This window comes from Calliphora vicina, chromosome 1 (assembly GCF_958450345.1).
Source record: "Calliphora vicina chromosome 1, idCalVici1.1, whole genome shotgun sequence".
Lineage (NCBI taxonomy): Eukaryota > Metazoa > Arthropoda > Insecta > Diptera > Calliphoridae > Calliphora > Calliphora vicina.
This window is the reverse complement of record NC_088780.1, coordinates 151,184,131-151,209,356: the sequence shown is the minus strand read 5'-3', so window position 1 is coordinate 151,209,356 and position 25,226 is coordinate 151,184,131. Positions and strand designations below refer to the sequence as shown.

The following is a 25,226-nucleotide window of genomic DNA, read 5'->3' as shown; positions in this document are numbered from 1 at the left end:
TTGTTATTCATCCACACATTGTTAATATGGAAATAAGGCTTTAGAGCACGCTATTTGTGATGTTGGCTTTCATGTATCGAGGTTTAAACGTTTATTTAATTAATAAACAAATGTTGAAATTTCATGCGTTGTTATTTGTATTTAGTTTTGCAGATTTCTAATGGTTTAATGTCAGCCATTGAAATTTACCAAAAAAAAAACTGAAAAAAAACTAAATTTACATCGTCAATCCGTTGAACAAAAAAAAACTGGGTTAACATTTTACTACAAATTTGGTTTATGGTCTGACATACGTTTAATTAATAGACCACTATAAAATCTATTAATTTGGTAGATGTGTTTGTTTTTATTTAATAATAAAAAAAAACTTGTAACAATTCAAAATGACTGCTCGTTAGGTGCTCTGTATTTACGCATTTTTTTTTTTTGTTTTAATAAAACTCATCAAAAAAATATTGTTAAAGTTTTTTTTTATAATAAAACCAAAAAAACCAGCAAATATTTTAAGAAAAAGTAAATAATTGTTGTTGTCTAAATTGTTAATAATTTGAAATCCCGCTGGTTTCGTTTTTTATGAATCTCAAAAGCCTTTCACATTGTATATGAATGTTTCTCAGTCTGTCTGTCTGTCCTTATTTCTGCCTGTATGCTTACAATTCATATTTAATCTTGTATTATTTTTTTAAATTTCTACTGAAGAGGTTTTTCTCATAAATGTTTAAAATTTGTAACCACTTTTATGTTGCTTTATTTGTATAAATGTATGTACATCATGTAAGAGTTTGTGTGTTTATTTTAAACGTATTTTAAAGACTCATTTAAAAATTGTTTACTTTTTCTTTATGTCTTAAGTTTTTTTTAGTATTTTTTGCTGTGATTTCTTTCGTATTTGAGATAATTATTCAAAGATTCGTTTTGCTTAACAATTTGTTACCAATTGCAATACATATGTTGGCTTCTTATGTTTAATAATGTTGGGCCACAGTTTTTGAAAGAAGTCAAACCAAAAACTGTTTATTTATTTTACATTTATTTACTTACAGTTTTTTCGAAACAATTCAGTCTTTTAAAGCACTGCTCCTGTTGTTGTTTTATTTTTATTGCAACTTTGTTTATTGCTGTTTTGTTGTTCAGTTTAGTTCAGTTCAGTTTTGGTTCATGTTGTTATAGATGACTGATAACTGACTTGTAACCGTTTTAAATGCTTATAGTTTTTTTTATGATATATTGGCTTATAAATATTGAAAAGGAAGTTGTTAAACAGAAACAAATAAAAACTGTAAGAAATTTTTAAATTAAACTAAATTAATTCATCAGGAAATTGTTATAAAATAAGAAAAAATTATAAATTTAGATTTTTGTTACATAAAAATTGTTTTCAAATAAAAGCATTTTGGTAACAAATAGATTTTCACTCAATTTTATTAACATCTTAATCAGTGATCGCCACTCATAGCCACCTAGTTTAAGTAAAATATTCATAAATCGTTGCTTGTTTTTTTCGCGATTATTTTATAATTTTTAAATTAATATATTTTGGTATATCCCTGATTTGTGTAGTTTCCTCCCTTAGTTTGGGGTTATGAAAATGAATTCTGCTAATGGGTGTATAACTTAAAAATGCGGGATTTTTTTTTTAATTTTTAGCTTTTATTTTCAAACATTTTTACAATATAAATTTATTCCATGTATTGGCCATTGTTAGCTAGGACCTTTTCCCATTTTTCTGGCAACATATGGATTCCAAGCCAAAAGAACTGCTCATCTTTTGAAGCCAAGAACGAACCAAGCCAATATGGGATACTCTGTTCCTAAGCAAATAGTAGTCTGGACAATAAATCGGGTGAGGCAAAACTTCCCAACTACATCATTCAAAATACTTTTTAGCAGGTATTGCAACATGTGACCGAGTGTTGTCATGATGAAATATTACGGTTTGATGTCTGGCCGCATATTCTAGACGATTTTTGGCCAATCCTCGCTTCAAAGCGTTCGGTACAGGTTCCTTGTGATGATCTGACCAGATTTTGGACCCACCAAATACAGAGCTATGAATATTTGGCTTTGGTGTCGGGCTTCGCAAACGATCTTGTATGCTTCGGGTTATGGTAATGGATCCATTTTTCATCGTAAATAATGATTCGGTGCAAAAATGATTTACTTTTATAGCGTTCAAGTAGCATTTCAGACATACAAAATCGTCATTCAAGGTCTCTCAGCTTCTGTGCGTATGGTACCCAATTTCTCTGTTTTGGGGTGAATACTGCTGATCGCAAACCTTTTGAGAATGCTGCTCCCAATGATTTTGCAAGCTATTGCTGAGTTTTACAACAATCTTCATTTCTTAATGCCTCCAATTATTTGCCTTCAAACTTGTTTGGCTGGCCTGGCCGATCTCTGTCTTCCGTATCAAAATCACCACTTCTGAATTGCACAAACCATCTCTCGCACGTTGAAACCGATGAAACATATTCACCACAAGCTTTGGTGAATATGTTATACTTCAGCGACACTTTTTTTCAAATTAAAGAAGTACAGCAAAACTTCCCGTTATTAACAACAAAAGCCGCGTTCGAGAGATACGCCATCTATTGTAAATCCCGCATTTTTAAGTCATACACCCAATATCCAAAATATTGTGTACAAAATTTTTATCAATTCTATAGACCAACACGTAAAAATGTATTTTTAAAGAATATGTTTCTATTTAAATTAAAATGTTTCCCGCAGAAACTTGCTAATGCCATGTAATACTGAATAAAATACTTTTCAATGGCTACAACATACCATCTGCATTACTTAGAAGTAGTCGAATAATGACTTATTTACTATCTGATATATATCTGCTTATTTAGTAGTAATTTTTCCTTACTGATAACGGTTTCTGTGAATTCTTTCAATTAATGTCGTTATTTGTAAAAATTACAAGCTGCAAGAACTTTCTGAAACTAAAGTTAAGTCAACTTTGACACTGTACAGCCCACCTGTATACAACAAAGTGGACTCAAACTAAATTTTGTGAAATATAATAAAACTTTTATATGCTTTATTTTAACTTAAAATGAATTTTATAAATTTGGGAAAATTATATTTTTAAAAATTTTATTACTCAAATATTTAAATTTATAAAACATGTTAGTTATTTACATAATAATTATTTTTTAAATCTTGATAACTCAAAATTTTCATTCAATGATTTCATATGCATATTTTTTTTTAAATTATTTTCCTCCAAACCACTTATATTTGTAATTTTTTTTTATTTTGTTCACATTTAATCTTAAATCTTTACCAAACAAAACAATTTCATTTAATCATTTAACTAAAATGCATTTTTCTTAAGAACATTACAAACAAATCAAAACGAAAAATTGTATTTAGAAAGAAGAAAAAAAAAGATGCTCTCAAGCAAATCCACCTTATGCACCTTACTTAACTAATTGTGTTTATTTAAGCACGCAACAGATACAAAGATGGACACATCTTTACAAAAATAAGATGAAAATAACGATGATGATGATTGAAAACGAAAAAAGAAAAAAAAAACGAATAACAAAAAATGGAAAATACGAAATACTGGTAAGAAAAACATAGTATGCAAACATTAGATTTCAAGACAACAGATAAAAATGTCCACACTCACATAAAACACATCACTCAAGTCATCTAAAACGTTTACCAACAACACAGAGCGAGTAAAAAGAAACAACAACCACAACTTGAAGATCTAAAGAGATGGCACTTGAAGAAAAGATAAATCTGAAAGAAACCAAAAAATAAAAACTCAAACTCTTAAGCATTGTGTTGCAGTTTACAAACAAATACTTGTATTGAAAACACTTTAACCCATTAAAGATAAGCTTTACAACAAATACGATCCTGGGGATAATATTGCAGGATCATGCATTATTTCAGGGTATATGATTTAACAGTTATCGCCTAATGTGGTCAGTTTGCTGGCCGAAAATTATAATCATTTAGAAGTGAAGTAAATATTGAAATATATGGGTTTAACTAGAAGACTGTACAGCAAAAACTTAACCAGAAATGTTATTAATTGTTATGATAAATATTTGTCAAGTATAGACAGGGGGTTACAAAGTTTTTAACATGGTGATGTCATTGAAGGCAAGTACTTACCACAAACGATTACAATTATGTGGTTAAATAAGTCATTATTTTGATATCACTAAAAAACGAATATAAAACTAAAGCACAAGCACTTACAGAAGCCGTTATAAGTAAAATTTTAACGTCTGGTTTGTTTCTATGATCCGATGCTGTAACGGATCAATTGACAGCTGGAAATTTTTAAAATATTTATAGACTCCTGATACCAGTCCCCAAAGGTTTAAACACTTGTAAAGCTCTTTAAAGGCAGATTGCCAGCACAGAAAACATAAATAAACCATTATTTTGCATCAGTTTTTCTGCAATTCTGTGTTTGAATATTTGTTTGTTTGTAGTTATATGAGAAAAAAAATAAAAATAAAGCCGTTTTCAATTCATTGCTAATGTTATTTTCTTGATCTTTGTTTAATGTTGTTTTCCTTTGCTGCTTTCCTTTTTGCAGATATCGATGAGTGTGCCGGTGGCCCTTGCGAACATGGTGGCACTTGTATTGATCTAATCGGCGGTTTCCGTTGTGAATGTCCACCCGAATGGACAGGCGATGTGTGTCAAATTGATGTAAACGAATGTGAAATCACTTATCCCGTCTCAGCCACATCATCCACCACTCACCACCACCTGCACACATCCACATTGCGTACCTCAACGGCGGCTGTAGCTGCGGCTGCCGTAGCAGGCTCTAGCACTTCATCATCAGCTTTAATTGCCGCCTTAAATGCCGCTTCATCTTCTTTGGCAGCAGCGGCGGCAGCAAATGGCTCTTCAGGCATGTTTGGTCCCTGTGTTAATGCTCGCCAGTGCATAAATATGCCGGGGTCGTTTTCGTGCGTCTGCCTGGAGGGTTGGGGTGGTCCCACATGTGCTAAAGATTTCGATGATTGCGTGGGCCAATGCAAGAATGGTGCCACTTGTATGGATTTGGTTAACGATTATCATTGCGCCTGTGCAACTGGATTTACAGGTAAACAAAATAATCCATAACAAATTTTCAAAAATTCAAATAAATATAAAATTTAACATGTGTTTGGAAAACTGGCTGGCTGACTGGCTGGCAGGCTGTGTGGAGCCAGCCATTGAATGTTGTGGAGCTTAATTTCAAATATTGCGTTAAGTGTGTCTTATGTTTAAAACGAATTTCAATAGAAAATAAACTAAACTACTAAACTAAACTGAAATTTACCCACATACGCCAAACATAAAACCACTACAACTCTTGGGGGTATTTAATGTGAGTTGAGAGTGTTGGTGTTTGCTGCTGCTTAAACTAGATGTTTCTGTTACACTTTTTAACAAGATTCAAGAATAAAGTTTTTTTCGGTCAACTTGTTTTTAATTTTTTTTTACACACATTTAAAGTTTTAAAGTATGTTTTTTTATACTCATTGAATAATTTTGATGCAATTATTAATGCTTTCAATTTTTTTTCATTTAATTTTTTTATATTTTTCATTTTTTCTTTTTTTGTATTTTTTGTGAACAGGTCGAGATTGTGAAACTGATATTGATGAATGTGCTAATTCACCGTGTCGTAATGGTGGCGAATGTGTGGACATGATTGGTAAATTTAATTGCATTTGTCCACTGGGGTATTCCGGTACATTATGTGAGGTATGTTTCTGTTTTTTTTTTCTTATTTGTACTCGTTTCGTGTTTAATTTGTTTTTATTTAATTTAATGTATATTTAATATATCAATTTGTTGTTGTGGAGCGTAAATTGTTTAAAGTATATGTTGTATATTTTTATTAGTTTTGTTTTTAATACACGTTTATTATTGTTAACGAGTTGTTAATTTGAATTTAAATTGTTTCATTAGAAGAATTAATTGTTTTTTATTTGAATTCCAAACAAAATAAATAAAACCAATTAATTTTGGATTTGTAGCAACACAAAAAAAAGTTTAAAAAAATGTCATTTAAAAAACCTTCAATTTGAAATTTATATAAAAATATCGGGTTTCATATAAAAATATAAAAAATCAAAAAATACTTAACATTAATTGGAACAGTTACAGCTGTTTTTTCACTTAATTATAAATAAAGTTTTAAGTTATTAGAAAATTACAATTGTAATCTTGTTTGTATACAAGACAGGGAGTTCAATTAAAATGCAGCGGCAAACAAAATGTTAGGGCTTCTAACTTCTGCTATTGTCAACTGCAGATTTGGCTTAATTTGAACTTTATGACATCTATAAATTTCCATCTACCAATAAAGTATTGCAAATGTTATTTAAAATATTCATAATTTTAAACATATCATTTCTGTGATTTAACTTAGTTTTATTTAAAAAATGTGAACTAAACATCGAACATTCAAGTTTAACTTAAATATATAAAACATTCGAACCCAATATGAAAAATTCGATTATGAATGTAATTTTGAAAAATTCAATTTAAGATTTGAATTTAATTTATAAAATTTGAAACTAATTTAAAAAATTAAAATTTTATTTTGAAAATTTAAACTCAATATAGAAAACCTTTAATTTACTTCGAATATTTGAATTTAATTTCAAAGAAAATTTCAAAAATTCAATTTTATTTTCAATTCAAATATTGTAAACTGTAAACATTTGAATTTAAATTAAATTTTATAACAAAAATTCAAATTTTATTTTCAAAGTTCGAATTTCCATATTTTTAAAGTTTGGAATATAATTTAAAAATTTAGTTAATTTCACAATGGGAAATTTTAATTTAATTTCGAAAATATGAATTGGATTTCTATAATTCGAACTTAATTTAAAATTTATTCCACTAAATCAAATATTCATACAAACGAAACAAAATATCGAAAATTCTAGTTTTACCTCAAAAATTCTAATTTAATTTCGAAATTTGAGTATGATTTCGAAAATTTTAACTTGATTTAATACACTAAAATTTTGATTTCGAAAATTCAATTAATTTCTAATATCAAATAAAATTTAAAACATCGAGAATTCATATTTAATTTCGAAAATTCGAACATTCTAATTTCAAAATTGGAATTTAACTTTAAAATTTCTAATTAATTTCGAAATTCGAATTTAACTCAAACTTAATTTCGAAGTTAAAACATCATGTCAATTTAATTTCAAAGTTTGAGTTGGATTTCGAACATTCAAATTTATATAGAATACTTTTGTTTAACCTTAAGAATCCTAATTTAATTTCGAAAATTCAAAATTAATTTCCTTTGATTTCGAATATCTAAATTTAACTTCTAAGTTCGAACAGCATAATAATATTGACTAGGATCGCCTGGTGGCCGAAATTCGACCACTTTTAAAACGCTTTTTACCACTTTAGATTTTATTTTGAATAAACAAAACAAAACAGATTTAGAAAATATAAAATATTAGAATAAATATTAAAAATTAGAACTATATCGAAATTATTTTGAAAAATTCGTACACCAAATGTTTAGTATCAAAATTTCGAAGTTCATTTAAGAAAATTCTACTAAATTTAAAAAATTCTTATACAATTTTTAATTATGAAAAATTTAATGTAATTTCGAAGTCCAAATTGTATTTCTAATATCGAAAATTCAAATTAAGGTCAATAATTCGAAACAACGAAACCAAATATCAAAAAATTTAGTTAACCTTAAAAATTCTAATTTAATTTCAAAACTCGAATATGATTTCCTAAATTCGAACTTAATTTCAAAAACTCGAATTTGATTTTAAAGATACAAATTTCATGTCTAAGTTTAAACAAAATTTTAAAAATTCGAAATTTTTTAAAAAAAACTTCAAATTTAATATTAAAATTGTTATTTAATTTCGTAAAATCGAACTGAAAATTTAATAATATAATTAAAAATCACCAAATTAAAAAAATTTTAAAAATAAAAATAAAAATAATTTATTTTCTTAAAAATATTCATAGTTTTGACTTAATATCGAAAATTTGGATATGAATATAAAAATATTGAAAATTTAGTTAGCTCCTATTTAATTTTACGATGATTTGCATATATTTTCACCATTTAATTTGCTATAGGTCTTAAGGTTGTAATACCCGTAAAAAATACTCTTCGTTACTTTTTAGATCCATACAAATTTACTAAGAATTTTGATTGAATTGGTTTAAATGTTTAAATTCCCTTCTTTTTTTTAATTTGTGAAAGTATTTCAGCATAATTTCAAATTAACTTTCAAAATCATGTTCAACATCATCAACATAATGACTTCTTTTTCACAAAATATTTTTTTTTACATATTGATTTCATTGATTTGATTTCTGAGGCTTATTCATTTTAATTAAAACAATTTTAATTCAACATGTCTTTCATGTTTGTCTGTTACTTGTATACATTTAAATGTTAATTTAATTTACCATTACATGTCTTTAAATAATGTTCGTATTAACACCTTCAATTTTTGCTCCAAATAAATTACATTCATTTAATATTCTCCACACAATACGATATGACACATTCATAACAACGAGACGAGAGTTGGAGTAAAAAAAACCTTCAACAACATTTTCATGAAATCGTAAATTTTATTTTGAAACAACGATCACTTCATGTTTAAAATTCTTAAACGGCTAAAAATCACATAAATTCTATGAAAAATCATGTTGAAACGGAACAATATGAAATGGTATTCATATGATCATATACGAAAAATAAAAACCTTCAAATTAACAAAGAAATAAATAACTAAAGACTTTTGAAACAATAAGTATGTATGAATGTTTTTTAGTTCTTTATTTTGAAACAAATTATCGATTGTGTATTTTCTAAATAGTCTTCATTTAACAAATGAGAATGGGTTCAATGTTAAGCAGCCAACAATAAAAATGATCTAGAAAGAAAAACAAAATATAGAATGACAAAATAAATAAAGCCTTAAGTATAATAAAACAAAATAAAAAAAAGTGTACTAGCTGGCTTGTATGCGGCAGAAGAGGAGTTTAATACTTTTGCATGCGTGTTAAAACATGTTTTTGGTGTTTAAAAAAGCATCAACAAAAAAAAGTTATAACTGAAAAGCCAATACACCGAGTATCACCAGCACAGTATCTGTCACACGAATTTGATGCTTTAATACCTTTTAACACTAATCGCATTACGAGCAATCAATTGTGATGAGAATATAAAAAAGAAACAGACACACACTCACTCCAACGTAGGAGAATGACTTTTGGCTTAAACACAGATACTCACTCACATCCACATACAGATACATATTAGTATGGATGGATGTATGTATCTGTGTGTGACACAGAGTGTCCAATTTATATCGAAAATGACTAACAAAATTTAGATTGTTTAAATTTAAACATTTTCTCACGTGCTTATTTGTTTGATCTTTTTTCCATTTTATTTGAATGAACAGTAAAATATGGTTCTTCTAATAATAAAATTAGAAATATATTTTTTTGGAGCTCATCGTCCATAGCATCAACATCTGCATTAAATATATGAAATACAATTTTTTATTAATTTACTGCTTTTAAGCATGATACGAAGATTTTTAGTTTTAAATAAAATTAAGAACAAAAGCAGAAGAATCATTTAGGTTTTAAAATTAATGAACTGCCAACCAAACAAAAAAAGAACACACACAGGAAATGAGTTTAAATAGCATTTAAAGGAATTTTACATAAATCATATAATTTTAAAAGGAGTTAAACAGGAAAGGAACGAAATGAAAAATGTTTAATAAAAATAAATGTTGTCCATGGCCATACAAAATTTAACAGAATTTCGAAATTTGCTCTAATTTGTTTTTTATATACAAGGTTCAAAGTTCATATTTATTAATAGATGAGTGCAAATTAACTAAACTAAAACTGTTAATAACATTAGAAATGTTAGTAAAATTTTATCATTTTTGTATTCATATTAAAGTTTATGAATCGTAGATTTGTTCTGGAAGTCCAGGCTATATCATAGAAAATCGTCCTTGTACAAAGGATATCTCAAAAATTTACCAAAGATTTTCATTAAATATGAGCCATTGCACGATTGAAAATCAAGCACCGCAAATAATAATTATTTTTCAAATTTCAACTAAAAAAATCATGAGCTATGTCCATAAGATGTACACCAACATGATCACTGTTGCAAAGAGAATCGTATCCCAGAAAGAGCATTCTGCACGATATAGACTATAAAGCAGATGAGGCAAAACTTCCCAACCTTCTTTTTAAATACTTTTTAAAAGGCATTAAAACATGTGACCGAGCGGTGTCATGATGGTATATTACGGGTTAATGTCTGACCGCATATTCTGGGCGTTTTTCAGCCAATGCTAGCTTCAAACGAATCAGTTCCGTTCGATGCACGTTCCCTGTGATTCAATTCAATTTATTTTTCATAAACGTGATGGTCTGGTCAGATATCAGCAGCTCATAATAGATAGGACCCATTTGATCCCACCAAATACAGACAATTACCTTAAAGTCATTGGCTTTGGTGTCGATTCGGCTGGTTGGCCGATCTTCACATACGATCTCTTATGGTTCGGATTATCGTAATGGATCCATTTTTTATTCCAATTAATGATTCGCAAAAATGATTTTTTTTATAGCGTTCAAACAGCATGCTGCAGCATTTCAGACAGACAAAATTGAGTTTTCTCAATTCGTATGGTATCCAATTTTCCTTCTTTTGGATGAATACTGTTTCTTGCAAACGTTTTGAAATTGCTGATTGAGTAGCTCCCAATGATTTTGCAAGCTCTTGTTGAGTTTGACAACAATCTTGATGGAGTAATGCCTCCACTTCTTGGTCTTCAAACTTTTTTGGTTTGGTCCGTGTCAAAATCACCACTTCTAAACCGCACAAACCATTTCTCGCATGTTGAAATCGATGGAACATATTCACAAAACTTCCCGCATATGAGTCATTGTTGGCACAATATTCGACATTTTTGAAGCAAAAAAAAAGTTTGGTTTTTACACTATAATGTTCAAGAACTAAGTGAGAATGAATTACAGATATGTACCCTTCAAAATGACATATAAGTTATTAAAAACAAAACCGCGTTCAAAAAATACGCCATCTATTGTAAATCCCGCATTTTTAAGTAATGCATCCAATATAAGTTTTTTGATAATTCTTCGACATATTGGGAACATACTAAACGTTTATTATCTCGAGATACCCTCATTGTTTGGTTCTTCCAGAAATTAAAATCAACAGATTTTTATTAATTTTCCAAAAGAGAATTGGCCTACATGAGTTTATGTGTTAAGTCTTTTGTTTTCGTCTACATAAATATTTGATTCTTATGTCTTAAATCTTTTGTTTTCATATAAATTCATACATACTTTTACTTATTAAAAACATTTTATATTTGTTTTTGAATTTCAGGAAGCCAATGATCATTGTACACCCTCGCCCTGTCTAGAAGGTCGTTGTTTGAATACGCCCGGCAGCTATTACTGTCACTGTCCACCTGGACGAGCTGGCAAGCATTGTGAACAAGTGCGTCCTATGTGCAATCAGCCCCACTGTAATGGTTAGTATTTAATTAATCAGTTTTGAAATTTCCTAACAAAACTAACAGCTATTTCAATTTCCTAATAATGTTTTTTTTTACTTTGGGTTTGTTTTGTTCTCAAACAGATGGTTGTTTTGCCAATTCCACCATTAATTCTTCGAAAAATTTACCCTGTTCTGGCCATGGCACTTGTGAAATGGGTGATGTGGGTACATTTTGTAAATGCCATACTGGTTATACCGGCACATTTTGTGAACACAGTAAGTATTTTGTTAAACCATAAATTTATCTAAAAAATGTATTTCTCTTTTTATTTGGTTTCTATGAGCAATATTGTGAGAATTTTTGTAAATGTCTACGATTTGATGTTGTACATAACTATTAACAAGGTTTTTTGTTGTTGTTGTGGTTTTTTTTATTGTGTTTAGTTTGAAAAATCAAAAAATAAAACTTGACTTTGATTAGCAATTTAAGCTGCTGTTAATCAGTTGTTAATAAACAAAATAGAAACAAATTAATCATTCAATCATAAAAAATATGTATAAATTAGCTTTAAATACTACGGAAAGAGATACAAAGTGGAAACGGGTTAAGATTTAAAAGAAATTTAAATAATTTTCACACACCAAAGGAACAGCTACAAAATTTGGGTTAAATCCAAAAAAAAAAGTTTCATATTTTAATTTCTAGTGAATTTTTGTTAAACTTGACTTATAAAATCTCAAAAATTTAATGTGTAATCATGTAGAAAATTGTTCATGTTAGTTTACGGAAAGGGAACATTTTAAAAGAAGATGGATGTTAAAGTATATGTAAATGATAAGATAGAAGATTGAGGTTTATTGGTATAAAAGCGAAATATGTTTAAAGAAGTATTAAGCAGTTTCAACAAATTGAATTTAGTTTTATGGCTATTAAAACAAAATTTCAATAACTATACGTTTGTGGCGGAAATACAAATTTGAATTTTAAAACTTAAATTTGATTTTAATTGTTACGAAAAAAAACGTACCAAATGAAAGGTTAAAATAAAAAAAATAGTTTCGATTTTTTAATAAATTATTTAATTAATTTTATTTAATTAAAATCAAATATTAATCAAAACAAAATAAATTTATTTTAAAATTTTTTAGTGAATTTAACTAATTTTAGCTAAATTTAAATGAATAAAATGAATTAAAGATAATTTCGAAAATTTCGAAATAAAATTAAATATTCGAAATTAAAATATAAAATGATTAAAAATTGTCAAAAGAAAATAAAAAAATAATTAAACATAATTTCGAAAATTCGAAGTTAACTTCGAAATACATATGTACTCAATTTTCTTTAAACATGTTATAAAACGTTAATCAACTATTTTAAATTAACATAAAATTACCAAATTGACTTCAATTTTGTTATAAATTTACTAAAATAATGTTTAAACTATTGTAAGCAGTTTTTTAAATTTCTTTACAATTTAAAGTGAATTTAATGTAATTTCGAAAATTTTATTTAAATAAAATATAAAATGAAAAAAAATATTCTAAACTTAATATAGAATTTATTAAAGTTAATTTCGAAAATTCGAACTTAATTTCGAAAATTCTAAATTTTGTTTAAATAGAATAAAAATTTCTAAAAAACTGTATAAACTAAATTTAAAGGCTATTTAACATGTTTTCGAAAATTCGAATTTTATTTAAAAAGTTTTAAATTATCTTTAAATTACCAAATTTTCAAACACGTTATAAATTAACTAAAATAAAGTTTAAACAACTATTTTAAGCAGTTTTCTAAATTTGTTTACAATTTAAAGTGAATTTAACTAAATTTCGAAAATTTAAAGTTAACTTCGAAATACCAAATTTTATTTAAATAAAATATAAAATGAAGAAAAATATTGTAAACTTAATTTAAAATTGATTAAACTTAATTTCGAAAATTCGAAGTTAACTCCGAAATACCAAATTTTGTTTAAATAGAATATAAAATGTCTAAAAACGTTCAAATATAATAAAACATATTTTCGAAAATTGGAACTTTATTTCAAAAAATTATCAAATTAATTTCTAAAATTACTAAAATAAAGTTTAAACAACTATTTTAAGCACTTGTCTAAATTTGTTTCTAAAATTCGAAGTTAACTTCGAAATAGCAAATTTGGTTAAACGTAATATAAAATGACTAAAAAAATAATCTGAACTAAATTTCAAATGAATTAGACAAAATTTCGAAAATTCGAACTTTATTTCGAAAATTAAACTAAAGTTAAAACAACTATTTTAATGAGTTTTCCAATTTGTTTTGCAATTTAAAGTGAATTTAACATAATTTCGAAAAGTTTAAATATTCTAAACTAAATTTAAAGTTTAATTCAAAATCACAATCGAGTTAAATTTCATAAACTCGAAATTTCGAAAATTCAAACTTTATAATAAATTGAAAATTCGAAAAACGAAAAAAAATATTGAAAATTTTAGTTTACCGTATTTCGAAAATTCAAACTTAATAATAAATTGAAAATTCGAAAAACGAAAAAAAATATTGAAAATTTTAGTTTACCGTATGTATTTCTAAGTTCGAAAAAATTCCACATTTCGAAAATTTGAATGAAATTTCGAAAATAGCAAGATAAATCCCAAAAATTACAATTTCGTAAATTCTATATTAATTTATAAGTACGAATTACAAAAATTCTAATTTACATTAATAATTAATACATAATTGTAACTTAATATCAATAATTTAAATTGAAATTTCATTCGAATATAAACTCAAATAAACCAAAATAAATTCACAAGGTCATCATGTCATATTATCCTAATACTCACGACTCGGCGGTTCAGCTTAACCGACTCTTGTGCGTTCGGCGCATATCTCTGCTGGTTGGTTACGATAACACAATAAACATAGTATACAGAGTAGTATTATTTTAGGACATATTTTGCTTGAATAGCAATAACAACATTTTGAAATATTAGGACATTATGACAATATGACATGATAGGAGAACTTGTGAATTGACCAATTATATTTTCCATTGCATTTCTCTTTTAATTTGTAATAAACTCAAATCTTTAACTCTTTTTATAACTATGTATGTATTTATTTCTTTTGCTTTCCATTTGCAGATCTTAATGAATGTTCACCCAATCCTTGCCGCAATGGTGGTATATGTTTAGATGGTGATGGCGATTTTACATGTGAATGCCCTTCTGGCTGGACTGGTAAGCAACCATTAAATATTAACTTAACTAACCTTTAACGTAAATTTCTATATAAAAAAACCAACAAACCAAATTCCTTTACCAAGAACAAAGTTGTTTTTGTTTTTTATTTCTGTTCGTATATAACATAACAAGTAACATTATTAAGCATAAACTTACAACATGTTTATAATAAACGCCTAAAAGTTAAAGAAGTAAAGGAATAGGATAAAAAAAATAACTTAAGCACTTGTTACTTTAAATACAACCACAGAAAAAACACTCACAACAACCTAGTAACATAACTAACTTCTTAAGCAAACATTAATCATAAAACCAAAGGAAAAAAAAAGAACAACCAAACACATTAACAGCAAATACCAACAAAACATTTAAAACGTAAAAGACCTTAACAATAACTTAAGGTAAAGCAGCAGGCAAAATCCTGTTTAAACATGAAATTTAATTTAAAGGAAAAAACATCTAAAATGAAGAAGGATTTTTGTAAATAAAATTAAAGAATTTCATTAAAATTCCTAAAAAACTGAAGTTTGAAAACTGAAATTCTCACAAAACAAATAAATATTCAAATTTATATTAATTGCTAACGTCCATTTTTCACTAAGTTTAACTAACCAGTTAAGCTGGTGTGGTTTTTTTTGGCTTATTAAATTAACAAATTTAAATTTGATTAATTTTTATTTATATTATAAAATTATAAATTGACCAATAAAACCAAAAGACAAACCAGTTAAAAAATTGGCCAATAAATTCTAATTAATTTCTATTAAATTACTGTTTAAAAAAAATCGCCATTTTATACGCTTTTGTGAAATAATTTTCAAGTTTAATTAACTACTGTCATTATTCTTTGTCTACATTTTTTACTAAAGCTTTTAAATTTAATTAAAAAAATGCTTTGAATATTATGCCACCTTTACAATTTTGGATGAATTCATATGAATTCATTTAAATTCATTGTCGCAAAACTTCTTTTAACATTTACCATCGAATTTATCATAGTTATCTATGCAAATATTTGTCTAATACTAAATTTATTTATATTTATATGATTTTAGTGAACATGTTCGTTCACTGAATTAACTATGACATGATAAATGTTTATTGATTTAAATTAGTATTAGAAACATATATAGAGAGAGATATACTTATTTAAATAGATTTTATCTTGACTTTAAACAAGTGCGAAATTGTGTTTAGTTTATTTTTTTATAAAGAGATATAAATTGATTGTTTTTGGTGGCTTTGTTTTGTTTCGGTGAAATTTAAAAACAAAATGGAGGTTTAAATGGAAAATTTTTTATATTGTTTAAATATTTTTAAAATAAAATTAATCTAGGGTGGAAACAATAAATTGCGTCAAGGAATCGGACCTTCAGAGTGGAACCATTTCATAATAATCAAAAAACTATAAATATATTGTTAGTCATACCTTTGTAAATAGTTGTCCGTTTTTTATAAACTTAGGCCGGGTAACTTATCAAAATTTTAAACATACTTTGGCTTAGCTGTCATTTCTTAAGACATCCTTTTTTAAATTTTCAATTTAATTTTTTCTCTAAACCTATATAAAAACCAAACTTAAGCGAGTTTCGATATTCTGGTAAATTTCAAAACTTCTTAAATTTTGTTTAAAAAAAAAAAATATTTCAAAAATTGCCTCTTAAAAACGCAAAGCTTAAGACACAAACATTAATTTTTTAATTGTCACATTTGTTTTCCACTATTTTTTTTTTTAATTTTCTAAAATTTAGCTTGAAAAATATCCAAAGTATTAAACCAATGTCTGCAGTTTTAAATACACTCATATATACATATCTACATAAAGTAATTTATAAAATTTTTGCCTGTAAATTATTTTTTAAAAAGTTTTATTTCTAATGACAAAATCTACATTTATCTTTTGTTTTAAATGTGAAACCATTAGTTTTCAAATGGCCTTAATATTGTATGGAGTCTAACAACATCCTTCCTAGCTTTAAACTTTTTAAACATACACATACAAACTGCTACGTAAGTTTATTTGTATAGACTCAGTATAAAGATATGAAAATAAGTTTACACTGACTGCAAGTATAGTTTGGCTACAACAATTCAATTACAATTTAGTTTTTCACACTTGCCATACAATTTTCAACACCTTTTAAATTTCACATATAACTGCCAAAAGCATCTATTTGTAAAGTCTGATTTGAATCTCTTAAACAACCACAGCCACAGTACCACAGCAGCAACAAAAACAAAAACTGAGACTCCAAAAAGGCCATTTATTACAAACTAGTGACGCATCCTGTTAATGCCATACAACTACTACTACCACTACTATTACTACTTACTGCTGATTGCTAACATAACATTGGCTTGGATTTTTTTGGTGTCTCTCCTTGGTTAGATGTCGATTCCAATGTATGAACAAACACGAAACTTTGTATTTCTTTTTTTTTTTGTAGATTTCTTGAGCCAAAACGATCTGTTAAATAAAAAAAAAAAGAAAACAAATGTTGTTGTGTGTGGAAACGCGATCTTTAGGTTTCATATTAATTCCCTTTCGCGTTTTACAAGTAACACGACATTACTACATACAAGAACCACAACACCGCCACAAAACAGAGACAAGATGATGAAAAAACGCAATCCTTTTTCCAAGTAGAAATTAGGTAGTTTCAAGAGTTTCCATAAACATGGTACTAGAATCATAATAATTATGGTACTTTTTTTAAAAGTCCTAAAAAACAAAAGACTTTAAATATTTGATAATACTAGCTGAACCCGGTCCGCTTTGATGGCTCAAAATTGTAATGTATTTTAGCGTTTAGTTGTTGGATCATTTACTAAAATAAAACCACAAATTTGCACTTTTAACTCTTCTTATGTTTTACATCCTGCACTTTTACACTAAATTACTGCCCTTTTAATTCTCATCTTGACGAGCTATCAAATTGTTCACAGAGCCATCAAGTTCTTGTGCCGATGTTATGTTCAAACAACATTGACAGAACATTTGTTCGAACAACTATGTCTGCTCCCTTGTTAACCTTTCAACATAGGATAATGTTGCCAAACAATATCGGTTTGCTAACATATCTCAGGGCCATTATTACAACTTGCCGTTATAGTTAAAGTTACATTAAGGGACCAGATTTAAAAAAGTAATCATACTTGGAAAAGTTGTTTTATTTTCTTTCCTATAAAGAAGAAGCTGTCTGAGAAAATGTTCGAAAGAATTTATTTTTAACTAAATTTTCAAAATCAAATTAATTTGTAAATCTTAAGAATTCATTGCGAATTAAGTCATAGGCTTAATTCCTTATTATTTCAAATGTATTGAATTCAATTCCTTACTGGATTCATTAAAGTTTTCTTTAATTCTAAAACCTTTACAAAATTTTCTTCAATTCAAATCTATTACAAATAGGCTTGAGACAAATTTATTTCAAAGTTGGCTATAGTTACCGCTAAGCTACTGTTAAATAACTCTCCCTTGTTTCCACTTATGGATCAACATGATATAATGTTGGCAAAAATTAATCGCCAGCTTCGATGTGTCAACATGTCACCATCACCAAAAAAAAGGTTGAGAACATTTTTTTCAAAGTTTGCTACCGTTACCCCTAGAATACCCTTTCGGTCATATATCGTTACCATTACCAAGTTAATTCCAATTACCGTAACCGCTAGAATACCGCTACCGGTGAAATCGAAAATTTAGTTACCGATATTCTGTAAATAATTTCACATTTTGATCTGTAAATATCGCTACCGAAATAATGTAAATTAGCGTTACCATTACCTTATTAGCCGTTTCGAATGCGTAGCCAACCTATTTAATATAAATTTAACCATCAAAAGTTGAGTAACATTTTTTAATGAATTAATTCAACAATTAATGATAAAATAAAAAGCCTTTTAAAGGAACTAAAGCATTAGTTTTGTTGGAAATGATTTTATAGAAAGAATTGCTGACATTTTCTGAACTCAAATTTTAATGAATTATGCTTAAATTGAATTAATTAATTCGAAGCTCTGCACAGAGTTAGTAATGTGACTGGTTCTTCGGGTATAGGAATCGATTGTATTTCTAACACTTTGTACACTTTAACATGGCGTTGATCCATACTTTTGTATACATACACGCAGAGAAAAAATATAATTGGGTGTTACAAGTTTTTTAACTATATTATAGTCACAGTAACCATTTACATGATTGTGGTAACCATAATATGGTTAACTTACGATTCACATGATTGTAGCAACCATATATATGGTTACAGTAAACATATATATGTTTGTGGCAACCATATTTATGATGAATAATTTTATCATAATATGTTGTTCTCAGATTATGATAAGCCTTAAGCCGAGAGCACCATAATAAGTCCTTCATCATATAAATGGTTGTCACAAACATATATATGTTTACTGTAACCATATATATGGTTGCTACAATCATGTGAATCGTAAGTTAACCATATTATGGTTACCACAATCATGTAAATGGTTACTGTGACTATAATATAGTTAAAAAACTTGTAACAATATTGAAATGGTTACAGTAACCATGCCCAACTATATTTTTTCTCTGCGTGTACTTTGAGACAGATAAAGGAACTAAACTAAAGGAAATGCTCTATCACGGCACTAGTACATTTAATTAAATATTGACGCACATTTTCCACAGGTTAAAAATAGACATTTTTGTATATCAACAGAAAGGAAAAGGTATTTAGTTTTCAAAAATCTTTAATAACTTTAAATACATGAAATTCATAAATGCCTTCTCTGGAAATAATATTCACCCTAACTATTAAAAGTTCAAAACAAAAAGCTTTTTTTTTAAATAATAAAACAACATTAAATAAAATAGACTTTCCATAATTTGAATATTTTCTGAAAATCGATTCTCCTGTCCAGGTTTCTGAGAGAGTATATAAAGTAATTTTGAAAAAAATTGTTTAAAGTTTCCAAAATTAGAGGAAGTTAACATAACTTTTTATATCAGATTAAAAAAATCTTGAAATTTCGGCCTATTCTTTAGGTACGGGTATTATTAAAGCCCATGTACATACAAACTATTTTTAGTACTTTTTTTTCTAAAATATTAAAAAAAGTACCCATTTAACCTATCATCACTGCTGAATTAAGCTAAACTTAAGCTTAAAAATGCACAGCTTTCCGAGGTTGGTTCTGTGAGCAGTAAGGTGTAGTGTAGATGGAGTAAATGAGTCGATGGCTCGTTGGCCTTAGCAATCAGATAAAAATACTTCACACACGATTAGGAATTTTTAATTAAAATATTTTGCTTTTTTTCTCTCTCTATAGACATTATTGTTGTTGTTTGTATTTGTCTTATTTCTACTACTTTTTGGTTAATTTTTAGTTAAACTCATTTATACATACTCACAATTCGCATGCATATGTAAAAAAGAGAGGATCTTTAAGGGTCTGTTGCTAAGATAGCTAATGTTGTTGTAAAAAAAGTACAACCTGCTGCCACTGCTTAAAAAAAAAAATAAAAATTTAATTTTTAACAGACAAGTACATTTAGCAATACCAGAACAACTAGCATCGATGAAAATTTGTGTTTTTTTTCTGTGAACATGCGAATCCTCCAATGATTTTTTTTTATTTTGGTTTGTTTCGTTAAATTTAAGAACTAAAGATATTTTGCAAAAGTTTGCCAGGGCTGCGTGTAAGCAAAAATTTATTTATTTATTTGTATGTAGTATATAGTCAAGGATCTTTTAAAGGTACAAAAACAAAACAACATTCGCTTTCGTGCCTATATAAACTCATTCAAAACGTCTTCTCTTTGCATTTAGCCAGAAAAGCTAAATGTTAAAGAAAGACGGGGGGAAAAAATAACGAAGAAAAAATACATTTCAACCTGCCACTACTGACTGTATTGAACATTGTACAACACAACTTTTACAGCAGCCGTCTCAAAGTGGTGATAGGCGTTTACGTTTTGGGTTTTTTCTACGTTTTACGTTATTTTTAAGCTTAACTTAATACGTTTAAAACTTAACTTAATATATTTTAAAAAACCTCAATCGATTGAATGTCTGTCTGTCTACATGTGTTGGCAAAGACCAAAATGTTACAAATGTTTAAAGACATGCAAGCGGGTGTTTTTGTAACCAACGATCTTCTGGATTCTTTTAATTTTCCTAGTGTCTTGTATTTCTAGTGTGTGATGAAGTTAATGTGAATTCTGTTTCGTTCATACATCCATATGTATGTGCAGTTAGTAAGTTGCAAGTTTTAGAAGCTCAACCATAAAATGTTTTAAACATTTTGAAGTCTACAATTTGGTATTTGACTAGCTACAATAAAGCCACTAAGTGGCAGTTGAAAACAATTTCATTTAATTTCTTATGTCTGTTATTAAGTTAAATCATGTTGTTTTTGTTTTAGTTTAAAACCTAGGGATTTCATATAGAAAGATGGCTAGGATATTTAAGGATTAATTAAAAGAGTTATTACAACAAAAATGTCTTTCATTTGTGAAATTTAACTTCCTTTTCGCTTCTTTGGAAGTTCTTATTTAGCAAGAGAATATTAAAACACATTCAATGCAACTGGAAGGAACCGAAACCAGTTTCAGATTTATTGGATTAAAAATTATAAAAACTGACTAACAGTACCTCATTTTTGTGTACTACTTGTATGAGAGAGATTTTTCATTCGAAATGTATATAAACTTCTTGTTAAATACAGGGCATCGATTAAAAAATTTGAACTTACATAAAACGCAAACTAAAGCGAATTTCGAAATGCTGGAAAACTTTAAATTTTGTATGAACATATCTACCAAATATAATAGAATTCAGACGAGTTTTGAAATAAAACCAAAAATGCTGTTTCTTTTATAAGTTTTACAAATAAAATTTCACTTTTAATTTAACAACGTATTTGTTCTTTTTTTACAGGCAAACGCTGCTCTGAACGTGCCACCGCCTGCTACAATGGTCAGTGTCAAAATGGCGGTACTTGTGTGGTTGGTTCACCCGACAAAGGTTTGCAGTCACAATGTCGTTGTGCTCCCGGTTGGGATGGCACTTTCTGCACCGAACGCATTGATCAGTGTCGTGGACAACCTTGCCACAATGGTGGTACTTGTGAATCGGGTAGTGGCTGGTTTCGTTGTGTATGTGCTCAAGGTTTTTCCGGTCCCGATTGTCGTATAAATGTCAACGAATGCTCACCTCAACCTTGTCAGGGTGGTGCCACCTGTATTGATGGCATTGGTGGTTATACCTGTATCTGTCCTCCCGGCAGACACGGCTTGAGATGTGAAATATGTAAGTATAGCATCTCTTAAAACATTTTATTAAACTCTTATACTAATTTCTATTCTTGTTTTATAGTACTCTCCGATCCCAAATCTGCTTGCCTTAATCTTACCAACTCAAATTCTCCCTATTCACCTTTGAACAAAACCCAAGATGTTTTGGCTCAATTGTTGACGGGTCAAACGAATGAGTATTGCAATGCTTGTAATTGTGAAAATGGTACTTCACGCTGCACCAATTTATGGTGTGGTCTACCAAATTGCTTTAAAACGGACGCCTCTTCAAAATCATCGAATTTTTCAGGGGTTTGCAAACAACATGAAGTTTGTGTGCCTACTTTAAGTGAGAATTGTTTAAATGGACCTTGTTCGTTAAGAGGTGATTGCCGTTCTCTGGAACCTTCTCATCGGGTGGCACCTCCGCGCCTTCCCGCTAAAGCTGATTGCTGGCCCAATCAGGCCAATTTAAATGATAATTGTGCCAGGCTTACCATACTATTGGATCGTCAAAGAGTGGGCACCGGTTCCTCGGTGGAGGGCTTATGTTCGGTGTTAAGATTTTTGCTGGCCTCAAGATTGATTAAATTGCCCAAGGGAGATAATGAGGGCATGTTAATAGTAATCTGTGATTTGAAAACTGGCACCAATGATACCATAGAAGTGACAGTGGTAAGTTAAAGATTTAAAACATGTATTAAACATTTAATAACATAATTTCTTTATTGCAGTCTTCCACCCAACAAAATGACTCTCAACTACCCACTGCCATAGCATTGCTGGGCGAACTTTTGTCTTCTCGCCAATTGAACTCCTTGCAGCAGAAAAACGATATGAAATCAACCAAATTGGCTGCTTTAGTTTCCATACTGGAAGTGAAAGTGGAAACGGCTTCAATTGCGGAGGGCAATAGCAATAGCCTTTTGATAGGCATTTTGTGTGGCATATTTATTGTACTCATTGGTCTGGCTATATTCCTGAGCCTCTTCTGGCGTCAACGTATTGTTATGACTTCCACATCCGGCATTAATTTGGCACCCTCCATGGATGCCTTAAGGCACGATGAAGAAAAATCCAATAATTTACAAAACGAAGAAAACTTACGACGCTATACGAATCCCTTAAAGGGTAGTTCTTCCTCGTTGGGACGTGTTAATGGCATGGAATTGAGTTTAAATCCTGCCCCTGAATTGGCTACCGTTAGCACTCTAGCTAATGCTTCTGCCTCCAGTTCCGGCGTACATCGTTCACAACCCTTGTATCCTGAATCGAATTTCGATTGTGATTTAGAAACGACCACAAAAAACAAAGAATTTCATACAAAACGTAGTTCACAAATATTATTGCATAAAACACAAAATTCCGATATGAAAAAGAATACGGTTGGCTCTATAGATAGTCCTCGAAAAGATTTTGGCAAAAGATCAATCAATTGTAAATCAATGCCACCACCACCCTCATCCTCATCGTCTACGGTGACGACGGCGGTAACGGAATGTAATGACTCGGAAATATTAACAGTTTTAGTGTAGTGTAGGAGCTGGAAGGTGTAATAACTTAAAAACTGGGAAGAGTTGTAAATATTACGCTCACTCAAAGTGTTTGTGCCTAGAAAAAATAAAGAAAATTTAAAATAAATGTGATGCTACTAGAACTGTTAAATATTTAAGAAATCAAAGGATTTAGAGATACTAAATCTAAAATCCAAATTGCTTCCTAGATTTATAAAAACAAAACTATTTATATACATACATATTTAAACATATTAGTATTGATCTCAATAATAAAAAAGGCCAATTTCTTTTCAAGAGAGTACAAAAAGAAAGCATAGAACTGCGTCAATTTCACACAAAATTTTACAATTTTGAATAAGACGCTAAACGTTTTAAAAACTAAAAAGCTTCCTCGCAATACAAAAATGCATTTATACATCATTTAAGAAGCCATCATTTCAAATAACTACTCTTGAATTTGTTTAAATTTTACTTAAATATTACATAGTTTAAATAAATATTAACCATATTAAATGAATAAGCCAGAAATAACGACTATACTTACCTTAAAATAAAATTTAAAAGTAAGTTAGCATAGAAGTTTAAAGCAATTACAATTTTTAAGTAGTATTAATAGTTTTTAAAAGCAATTTATTATAAAATATTAAAAATAAATCTTATATAAAAAAAATCCTACACAGTGTGATATTAACAGTAATTTAAACAAGAAATTAAAATAAATTTAATAAAATAAACTAAACTAAACTAGTAAAAGAAAAAATCACAGTTTGAAAAATACTGTGTAAAAAAATTTGTACTTTTTTTTGTAATTTGTAATAAAATGTTGTAAATATTAAATTTCAAATATAAAAAATATACATAAATATATATTGTAAAAATTGTAAAAAAAATATTAATTTAATTATTATTAATGTCCGTTAATATATATTTTTTTAGTTTATAAATCATTGCATACGCTTTAAGTGTAATTAATTTTGTAATATTAATGAAATATAGCTTAATTAAATTCTGTTTAAATAGTTAGTGTATTGTTTAATAATTATATTTTGTAGTATTAAGATTTTTTATTTTTATAATTTTTTTTTAAATATATTTTTAAACGTTTTAAAATGTGCTAATATATAAGTTGCAATTATTTTTTTTTTTATTTTTATAAAAATAACAAGTTTTATATAATAATATTTTTTATTAGCCAACTATTTATTTTTCAGTTAATAAAAATGTGTGTTTTTTACAAAAAAAAGAATAATAAAATAAATGTTTTGAAATTACAATAGAAAGAAAATTGTTTTATTTTAAATGCTTTTTAACTGCAGCTGTAATTTTTAGATATTTAGAATCGATTTACCATTTGGTATAACATCCTAGTTCGTAAAAAAACTGTTTGTATTCACTGAGATAATATAATTTTATACTTGGCTTTGTCATTCAGAAACCAAGATATGTATATCACATGAAGCTAAACGCCTAATCAGTGACCAATCAAGTTATACGCCCATGTTCTGAAACGCCAAACAGGTGTTGTGTAAAACGCAAGTGTATACTGAAACGAATAGCAAACGGCGTGGTTTTCAGAACATGCTGAAATGCGTTTTTCAAACCGTACGCGATTTGAAAACGCTGCGTTTTCAGAACA

General features: G+C 28.2%; 1 protein-coding gene across 1 annotated transcript in view; it reads left to right on the top strand.

The window, feature by feature from the left end:
* The window catches only part of Ser (Serrate), a 139,528-nt gene extending 115,716 nt beyond the window's left edge, over positions 1 to 23,812 (top strand). Inside the window, exons 9-16 of the mRNA XM_065516162.1 lie at positions 4,574 to 5,092; positions 5,612 to 5,739; positions 11,447 to 11,594; positions 11,702 to 11,836; positions 14,693 to 14,788; positions 21,718 to 22,089; positions 22,156 to 22,748; positions 22,808 to 23,812. Coding sequence (XP_065372234.1) covers positions 4,574 to 5,092; positions 5,612 to 5,739; positions 11,447 to 11,594; positions 11,702 to 11,836; positions 14,693 to 14,788; positions 21,718 to 22,089; positions 22,156 to 22,748; positions 22,808 to 23,608 — 2,792 coding nt within the window. The 3' untranslated portion in view covers positions 23,609 to 23,812. The remainder of the gene's footprint in view (positions 1 to 4,573; positions 5,093 to 5,611; positions 5,740 to 11,446; positions 11,595 to 11,701; positions 11,837 to 14,692; positions 14,789 to 21,717; positions 22,090 to 22,155; positions 22,749 to 22,807) is intronic.
* Positions 23,813 to 25,226: the final 1,414 nt, after the last annotated feature.